The 9,564-nt window shown below is 49.3% G+C and overlaps 1 protein-coding gene and 1 pseudogene across 3 annotated transcripts in view; one reads left to right on the top strand and one right to left on the bottom strand.

Moving 5' to 3' along the window:
• Positions 1 to 6,788, bottom strand: part of Xpnpep1 (X-prolyl aminopeptidase 1) — a 50,719-nt gene extending 43,931 nt beyond the window's left edge. For 2 of the 3 annotated variants that reach the window (NM_131913.3, NM_001398660.1), the window contains exon 1: positions 6,069 to 6,125. Coding sequence is in view for 2 of the 3 variants with exons in the window: in NM_001398660.1 (NP_001385589.1) it covers positions 6,069 to 6,100 (32 nt within the window). In the remaining variant the exon portion in view is untranslated. Of the gene's footprint in view, positions 1 to 6,068 lie in introns of all 3 variants that reach the window. The other variant, XM_039084472.2, reaches the window with a different exon arrangement.
• Positions 168 to 2,060, top strand: Mrpl2-ps1 (mitochondrial ribosomal protein L2, pseudogene 1; annotated as a pseudogene).
• Positions 6,789 to 9,564: the final 2,776 nt, after the last annotated feature.

Raw genomic sequence — 9,564 nt, forward strand, 5'->3', positions numbered from 1 at the left:
GATAAGAGGAAGGCTGGCCTCCTGTGAGGCAGCTAAGGGAGGTCTTCCTGATAATATTTGCCATTTGAGCACAGAAAGAGCTTTTAAAAAAAGGAAACGTCGTCTAAGAGCACGAGGTTCTGGATAAAGGTAAAAGCGAGTACTGTATGGAGGAATCTGGTCATTCCATGGCCCTGTGCACGCTGGCCAGCGCTCTGCGCTCCTTGAACCTGGCCTCCCCGGCCATTACCGTCCTGGGTTCCGCCTCTGCTCCCTGTTGGCCAGAGCAATGTCCTCCTTCAGCTGCCCTCTGCCCCGGCGTTGCCCTCCCACTGCCCAGTGCGTATGTCTGCGGACCACAGCACCAAGCTTGTGTCCTGGAAGAGTCCTACCAAGTGCACAGTTAAACCAGTGAAGATGAGGAAGTCTGGGGGTCGAAACCATACGGGCCACACCCGAGTGCCCGGTAATGGTGGAGGCCACAGGCAGAATTATTGAATGATTGACTTTCTCCGGTTCCGGCCAGAAAAGGGGACTGAGCCAGGACCCTTGGAGGAGAAGAAGGCTGTGGTAGTCCGCTATGATCCTTGTAGGTCTGCAGACTATCTCTGGTTGCAGGGGGCAGCCGGAAATGCTGGATCATTGCCACAGAAAGCATGAAGGCAGGAGACACAATCCTGAACTCTAACCACGTCGGCGGAATGACAGTGGCTGCTCAGGAAGGGGATGCACATCCACTTGGGGCACTGCTGAGGGGACCCTCAACAACAACACAGAGGGCGAGCTTGGCCGAGGAGCCCAGAATATCCGAGCAGCAGGGACATGGGGTGTGCTGCTCTGGAAGGTGAATGGAACAGCCATTATCCAGCTGCCCTCTGCATTGCAACCTCTCAGGCCGGGGTTCCAACGTTAATCATAACCAGCGGGTCATCAGCAAGGCAGGATGGAACCGCTGGCTGGGCATGAGGCCTAACAGTGGGCTGTGACAACACAAGGGAGGCTGGGCCGGCCGGAAGCTTCGGCCACTACCACTGATTAAGAGTTACGTGAGGCTGCCCTCCAACTGCTGCCCAAAGCTGATTCCCCTGGACTCTAAGAACACGTACCTTGTATTTAAAAAAAGAAAAAGAGTGAAGAAGCTAGCCAGTGTCCAGTTCTAGAGGAAGAACATTCCAGAAACTTAGTGAGTATAGCCAATACAAGGGCCATGAAGCCCCTACCAGGCTACAGGATAGAATGAGGCCTTGAGTTGCTGTCCAAAGCAAGACATGACAGGCATGTATGTCACAGATCAGAGCGCATGACATCAACAAACTCGACAACGGCACGAAAAGGAACAATCACAGGCTTTGTCCCAAGAACGGGGGTTGGTTCAACATAGGAAATTTCCTGTAAGGTAGCAGCTCAATGTAGTAAAGAGAAAACCAACATCTCAGGACATGGGGGAATCAGTTGACGAATACAACGCCCACGGATGACAAAGATACTCAGCAAACCGGAAAGAGAAACTCTTCCTCGGGAAGAGGTGCCCCTCGGCAGGTCAAGGGCCTACAGCTGAGCCTGACTCCCCAGGGTGCCCCCTGACCTCCAGAGGTGGTACGCACACCTGGAGATGAGCAAAGGTAACTTTTGTAACTTGCCAATCGAATAAGTAGAACCTCAAAACGTGTGACGGGTGGGAAGCTACGGAAGGAAATTCCTACGAGGAGGAAGAAACAGGACAGCCATGGCTGCTCTCTTCCCTGCCTGTGGTTCTGTCCGGGGCGACGAGGCAAGACAGGGAAACAAGTACATCCAGACAGACATCAAGCAAAGTCCTCTGTGCAATGGTACTGCTTTGAGCACACAAAGCCCTAAAGATTCGCGAAAACACTGAAGTAACTGAGCTCACCAAAGACGTGGCGTATAGAAATTAACTATACTTCCACACCCTTGCTCGCGACATCGAAAAATTAAGGGAAAGTCATGTCCAATAACATCACAAACGACAAAATAGTCAATGTGCTTAACAAACGAGGTATAAAATGTATGCTGTGGAATATAAAAAAAAATGTGAGATGTGAATTAAATCAAAACTGAATATGCGGAAGGAGAGTCTGTGTTCACAGATTTGAAGACTTACTCATTATTAAGATAATATTTGCTAGGTATGACGCAGGGGTCTCCAATTTCTGTGAGTTAGAAACCAACCTTGACAGTCAGGGCTACACAGAGAATTCCTATCTCAAAAAAGAAAAAAAAAAAAAAAGGTTACTACACAGACTAAACATTCTCTTTCAAATTTTCAGCTAGCTTCTATGCATAAGCCGACATGCAGATCCTAAAAGACCCTAAAATCTGGTAATATAAGAGACCAAGGTTAGCCAAAAGGGCTACCATTATTCTGACTCACTGATACAAAGATAACCATAATTTGAAAATAGGAAAAGAATATCAAAAAACATTCTCCAAATTGTCAAAGATCCTTAAGCAGAACGCTGCTAAGTGTGGTGGCTCACACATACAGTACCAACACTCAGGAGGCTGAGGCAGGGGGACTACAAGTTTGAGTCCAGCCTAGACCCAAGTGTGCAACTCTACCTCAAAAAGCAGCAGATGGGGAGGGGAAAAGGTTCAATACCACTCGGTATCATTAGCCTGCAGAACAACAATGCCCAGCGGAGCTGAGCTCAGGAAAAGGCAGGAAACTCTCCCAAGCATGCCTGAGGCCCTGGGTTTCCTCCCCCGACACTGAAAAAAGGAAAAAGGATACAAGGATGTGACTTCTCACCCACTAAGAAAGTGATACTCAGAGGCTGGAGATGACTCAGCGGTTAAGAAGAGTACTTAGTGCTCTTCAGAGGACCAGGTTCTGTCCCAGCACCCACACAGAGGCTCACAACTGCCTATCACTCCAGTTAGCTCCAGAGGGCCCAACAAGCTGTCTTGGTCTCAGTGGGCTCTCCCATCTACACATAAAATATCATTTGTCTGTCTGAGACAGTGTTTCACTATGTAGCTGACTGGCCTGGAACTGGCAAGGTCGACCAATCTGGTCTTGAACTCACAGAGATCCATCTCCCCATCCAAACCCAGGACCCACACAGAGGCTCACAATTGCCTGTAACTGCAGTTAGTTCCAGGGGGTCTGACACCCTCTTTTGGTCTCGGTGGGCTCCAGCACACACATACACTTAGGCATGGCACTCACACACACACATACACATAAAATATCATTTGTCTGCCTGTCTGAGACAGTGTTTCATTCACTATATAGCTAACTGGCCTGGAACTCACTGCAGACTAGTCTGGCCTTGAACTCACAGAGATCCACCTGTCTCTACATTCGGAGTTCTGAGATTAAAAGCATGGGCTGCCATACCTAACCTTAAAAAAGACAACCGAAACCACTGACAATAACCAGTGTGGGTGTGAACTGCAGAGAGAACCGTCAGGCATTGCTAGTGAGTGGACGTGTAAATCAGTGCTGTGCTTTGAGAAACAATGTGACAGTTTCTTTAAAAATGTAAATATAGTTTTCTAACCAGTGCAGTTCTACTCCTAGACATACTCTCAAGAAAACTGAAAACACAGACTCAGAAAAAAACTTGTTCACAGGACTACGGGTGTAGCTCAGGGGTAAAGCACTTGCCTGGCATGTCAATATACAGTACCGTAAAAAGAAAAGGACGAAATTAAACTAAGGGAAAAAATGGCATACACCACCACCACCAACAACAACAACAACAACAGTGTCTGAATCTTTTTATATGAATGACCAGAATGAGAACCTATAGAGACAAAGTAACTTTTTAGCTCGGCTGGTGAATGCAGAATTAGGGAAATGAAGACTAAATACTGGGGAGGACAAGATTAGAGTGGGGGGGACGGTGACCTAAACAGATGGCTCAGGAATCAAAAGTGTTTGCTGCTCTCTGCAGGGGACCTGGATTGGGTTCTCAGGGCCCCCACAAGTAGCTGTAACTTCTGTTCCAGTGGACCCAAAGCCCTCTTCTGGCCTCCAAGGGCTCCTGCACATATGTGGTGCACATAAACCCCAGGCAAGCCTACACATTCACAAATAATAATCTAACAGAGAATTTGGGGATAAAAATGCCGTAAGCACCAGTGACAGTTACGCACCTCAGTGACTAGTAAAGCCTTTCAAGGATTCAGTTAACAAAGGAGCACAGAATGAAGAGTCCGGCTCTCAGCTCTCCTCCCTCCCAGTGTTCTCTACCCCTTCTAAGAACTTCTGAAGCCCAGACCTTCTCCAGAGCAGGAGAAGCTAAAGGGAATGGGTTGTGTAGAGCACTGCTGGCTCCATCTTTGTATAAAGTACCCACCTTGGCCAGAACTGCTCCAAACTTCTACATCTGCCTCCCTTTCTCTTTTTAAAAAAGAAACCACAACAGACTTCTAACTCTAGTCTCAGTAAGCGGTAAGAATGGCGAATCTCTAGTGCCCAAGCTGAGGCCAAATACAAGCCAAGTGCTAAATTGTATCCAGTGAAATGGGATAAATGAGACAAGTTCTTAGGGTAGGAAAGAAGGCAACATTGTCATCCACTACTCGGAACCCGTTGGTCTTGATGTGATGACCACCACCATTGGCTCTGAGAATCCCCGTATTTAATGTATATATGTTTCGTCCCAAGGGATTGGCCAGAGTATCTATCACTGATGTAGCACATGGACCCCAGCACATCAGGAATACAGGCTTGGAAAATACACTCCTCTGGTCCGAATGACCAGTTCAGATAGTATTGACAATCAAGTCAGTTCAGTGACACTGACAGCTAAGACTTCTGCTCCAGCATAAGGCTGTCTCTGATGACTGTCAGCCTAGAACTTTCAGCGACTGCAACAAGGAAAAAGTCTGCCGAAGCAAGAGCTGAGCACACTGGAGCTAGAAGTGAAAGAGTGAAGACAAGTCTGGGGCCAGGATTGGTTCTTCTCTCTTCAGCTTCACTAACACTCACCCGTCTCCATTAGCCTCCTTCAACAGCACCCTCCCTCTCTCAGCCTACCATCTGATGTTCACAGACCACCCCCAATACTGGGACGGTGGATCCAGCCATGGCTGTGGTACAGTCCTCAAGCTTCCTCCTAGCCTTTGACATTACATCATTATCCACTTGCCTAGCCTTATTTCCAGTAGAAAACTTCCGGGAAGGTCTATCCACATGTATCATCACCCACGCCTCCCTTCACAGTGCACATAGAAACTTCTTGGTTGCGCTTAACACACTGTCACAAGACCAGGTCTAGGTCAAGGTAGGCTTGAGACCTGTCCACTCACAAGAATTTCACAAGTTGGCTGCGGAGCTTCGTGTGTGTATGTGTGTGTGTGTGTGTGTGTGTGTGTGTTCATTCAAGACTCAACTGGTCTGAGAGGATGGGTAAGCTTCTGTGCATCACCACAGAGTTTTAATTCTGGTTTTGTGTATTTAATCTCTCACTTTAAATACCTAAGTGTGCCTGGTTTGTGTGGGGAGGGATCAACTAAGACATGTTCAACATGAGTCTGAGAAATATCTTCTCACTTCCTATGTCCAAGAAGAACCCAGAGCAGGCTCCTGGTGGATTTTCCCATGCTTCCTGATACAGCCCCTGAGACCATTTGGGTAGGGAGGGCCCCACGGCTGTCTCTGTTGGGGGCGTTGAATCAGGAGGTAAAATGCAGTCATCAGAATGATCAGGACTGTAACTTTAGATTGCCGCCATGGAGGAAGGGTGTGGGCAGGGGCACAATCACTTCTGAGTACCCGGGATGGATCCAAGAGGGACCAACTTCCTGCAATAGCAGGGCCTCCCCTCAGGGTCGTGGGTAGTAAGGATCGCCGCCTGCCCCGGCGGGGCGAGGCAGTTCCTCGGTCACACTAGTCCCTGGACAGGCTCCGGCAGCCCGGAGGTGCCCGGGGCCCCGCCGGAAGCGAGCTGAGTCCTGCCGGGCTGCACAGATCGGTCCCCGGTTCCCGCTCGGGCAGGACCCGCGCCCCCGATGGCCACGGGCCCGACGCTCCTCGCCCTCTCTTCCCTACCCTCCCGGTGTGCAGCTCGCGCGCCGGACGCCGGACGCCGGCCGGCCGGCCGGCACAGTCCCCTCACCTTACTCGCGGCGGCTTTCTGGAGGCTGCCATTCGTCGGTGACGTGCCCCAACCCACGTCAGGGGAGCGCAGACCAGCTGATCACCGACGGCCAGGCGCGCGCACCGGGCAGGCCACGCCCCTCCTCCTGTGGCGTGCTCACGCAGAGACTCCGCCCCGTTGTAAGCCCCGCCCGTTCTCCGGAGGGGGCGTGGTCGAGTGTCAGAATTCCGAAACCTTGTGAACTGTTGTTGCTTGGAGAGGGTGGTGTTCTGTGCAACCAGTTGGAAGAGTCGCCGATTGGTCCGCAGTTCTCTTCCCACCCTGCATTTAAGGAGGAGGACCGGAGTTTTGCCAGCTAAGGAAGCTGCATGCTTCTCTGGTTTGTTCCAGCTTTTAGGTCAGCTAAGACGGGAAAGTCGTGGTCAGCTCTGCAAGATCCTATTTTAGGGTCCTGGAGACATTGACTGGATCAGGATACAACTTGCTGAGACCTTAGAGGTGTCCCCCAAATGACTTTTCCAAACAGCTTCAAAACCGGCTACTCACTTCACTTGGGCAACTACCAGGCGTTAAAGCGTTCAAACCTAGCTCCTTAAAAAAAACAATCTTCACATGGGGCTTTTTCATCTCAATCGGTGGCTATTCCATGTTTTAAGGGCAAAAATCTTGAAGCAATCTCTGCCTTCTTCCCAGTCCATGCCCCATCTGCCCAAGTTGCGCTTGGCCCTGTCTTCAAAGTAGCCCCACCCAGTTCCGTCATCTCCACCGTCACCGGACTAGGGTACGTCACTTCCACCTCACCTTTGTGACGCTTGCACCGTAGCCAGACCAAACTTAACCGAGGTGTCCTGTGGTGTTTACTGCTCTCAATTTGACCACTCTAGAGTCGCCTGAGAGAACAGCCTATGGGCCTATCTGAAGGATGTCTTGTGTTATTTTATACGGGCAGAACCACTCCCTAGGCAGAGGATCCTAGGCCGTCTAAATCGGTGGGAATGAGTAGAGGACTAACATGAATACATTATTCTCTCCTCTTGACTACCGATGTAAGGACTGGTTCCCTGCCTCGGTGAACTATAACCTGGAACTGTAAGCCAACGAAACCCTTTACCCCTCAAATTCCTTTTGTCAGAATGTTGTATCACAACAATGGGAAAAGAAACTAAGACAGCCCCCATTTCATGCAGGGTGAGACTTCTTAATCACAGCTCAAGGGTCACTTCACTCCACCTAAGCTGGCCTTCACTATCTTTGACACTCACAGTCCTGTCAAGTGTCACCTCCTCAATGAAACCTTCCTTAAAAGCTGTAAACCCCTCGGACACACCCGGGCCCCCTGAGCCTGCTCTTTTTCCCACAGCTTCTACCGTTGTTCACATGAGTTTATCTTCTGAGGACAGTCTGCCCACTTTATCTCTACCCTACACACATACTACAGTGCTGTCAGTGCAGGAGTTGTTTCTGTTGCTTAAAAATGGGCAGTAGCTGACAGCCATCCTCACGTGTTTGCTGCAGAAATAAATGTCCCCAGATTGCACACTTCTCCGGCACAGTGGCTCTCTTGTTCATTGTTATGTCCCTAGTCCTTAGAACAACACCTGGCACTAAATGAAAATGAGCACCCTGTTCTAAAGGCCGGTCTGTGTCCCACCCCACATTGACCTTGGTGAAGTCCTAGTACACTTGTGTCAAATGTGTCCTGGAGGACTGAAAGTCCCAGTTAGTATTAGGCTAGCACCTAGACCAGCCAGAAAAGAATGTGTGTGATAGATACAACCTGTCTGTTCATTTCCTCAAGCTTATGGAGTCAGAGGGAGACTGTAAACAAAGGGACTGGCTCCTGCCCACGCCCAAAAGAATAACAAGAGGAAAATCTGGCATTACCGGCAGAGTTATAAGTGAGATCAAAGGCAGTAAGCAATTCATGGTCGTAATTGCCAAGGAGAAAAGAGCTGCCTCAGAATTTGAGTCATTGCTTTTAGAGGAAAGAGAAAGAAGCACTGAGTAGTCCCCGGAACTAGGCAGCAAAGCAACCTTCATGGTCTTCGAGTTCTTTTGGGAAGTCCCAGGAAGGAGACTCCAAAAACATTGCAGAGGTGAGAACAGGAAGGGTTAAGTACGATTTTTCAGGCTCCGTACAGACACACTGACACAGACTGAACCCAGTCTGTCTAACCCATGACAACCCAATGGACCAAGCAACTATTTGTGTCATTTTACTGGTTGCAAAGATTGGGCTTTTCAGCAGTCAAGTTCATTGCCCGTGGGGTTCGGAGCCATGGGACTGGAGGGGGTCTTGTCCTGAGATTCTGAGATTGACAATTGCTCCCTCCTACCCCAAGACACACAGGCCCAGGGTAGTCCCAAGCCCTACATTTGATTCCCCCACTTCCCCATCCCCCACCCCAAGGTCAGGTAGCCTGGTAGCCATGTTAAGCTTCCTCTCTCTCCTGATAACACCATGCCCCGCATCACCAGGAATTCCAGCTTATGCACAGTGATTTCCATCGTGGATGAGGTGGATGACTTTAGGCAACTGCCTTCCTGGCTCCGCTTCCGGAGCGTACGATTAATTAAAATGGCATCATATCAGAACAGAAAGGTTCCTACTCTGATATGACTAACGTCCTTATTTAAAAAAAAAAAAAATAAGGATCTGGACACATGGTACAAACAGGGAGAATGCCATGTGATGATGAAAGGAGAAATCAGAGCCACTCACCTGCAAGCCAAGCACAACCGTTGCCAGCAAGTCACAGATCCAAGAGAAAAGTATGAAGATTACCCCTCAAGGAAAAAATAAAAATTTGACCTTGTAGATACTTTGATCTTGTAAGTCCAGACTCCAAAACTTTAGGACAGTAACTTTTGGGGTTTTTAGCCTCCAGTTTATGACCGTTTGCTAGGAAAGTTCTAGGAAACAAACCATGAAGCATGTTCTAAAAGTGCATGCTTTGTTGCCTGTGGTTTTGGACACCCACCATTTATTTATTCTGAAAGCCAAGCTATCCTTGGAGCTCAATGTCACTCCTGCCCCACCCCTCCCCACCCCCCGACCCTACCCCCACCCCTGCTCCTCCATTTTCAGTCTGTGTGGTCCAGGTGATATTTGAATCCCAAGGAGTACTGTGTGGCCCAGACACAAAGCCACAATAATGGTTCAGAGATTGCTAAGGGACCGACACAGCACAGTAAGGTCCCCATGATAAGGCTGGAATGGGACCTTGCTCTCGTCTGCCAGGCAACAGCAATGCTCCTGAGCTGCTGGCTCTGTGCGCAACCTTCCAGTGGTACCACGGCAGCAGAGGGAAGCAAGGGCAAAAGGAAGAAACAGAGCTCTTGACAGCACCTGAGCCCTGGGCCTGCTGGGCCTTGGACCACATCTCCCATTACACTTCAGATATCAGCCAAAATTTTCCTTTGGTTCTTAAGTCATTTTGACATGGGTTTTCCGTCACTTGCAATCAAAAGTGCTCCTTCTGAATCATTTAAGTACTCACCTGCACAGTTGAAT

Source organism: Rattus norvegicus, chromosome 1 (assembly GCF_036323735.1).
Source record: "Rattus norvegicus strain BN/NHsdMcwi chromosome 1, GRCr8, whole genome shotgun sequence".
NCBI lineage: Eukaryota > Metazoa > Chordata > Mammalia > Rodentia > Muridae > Rattus > Rattus norvegicus.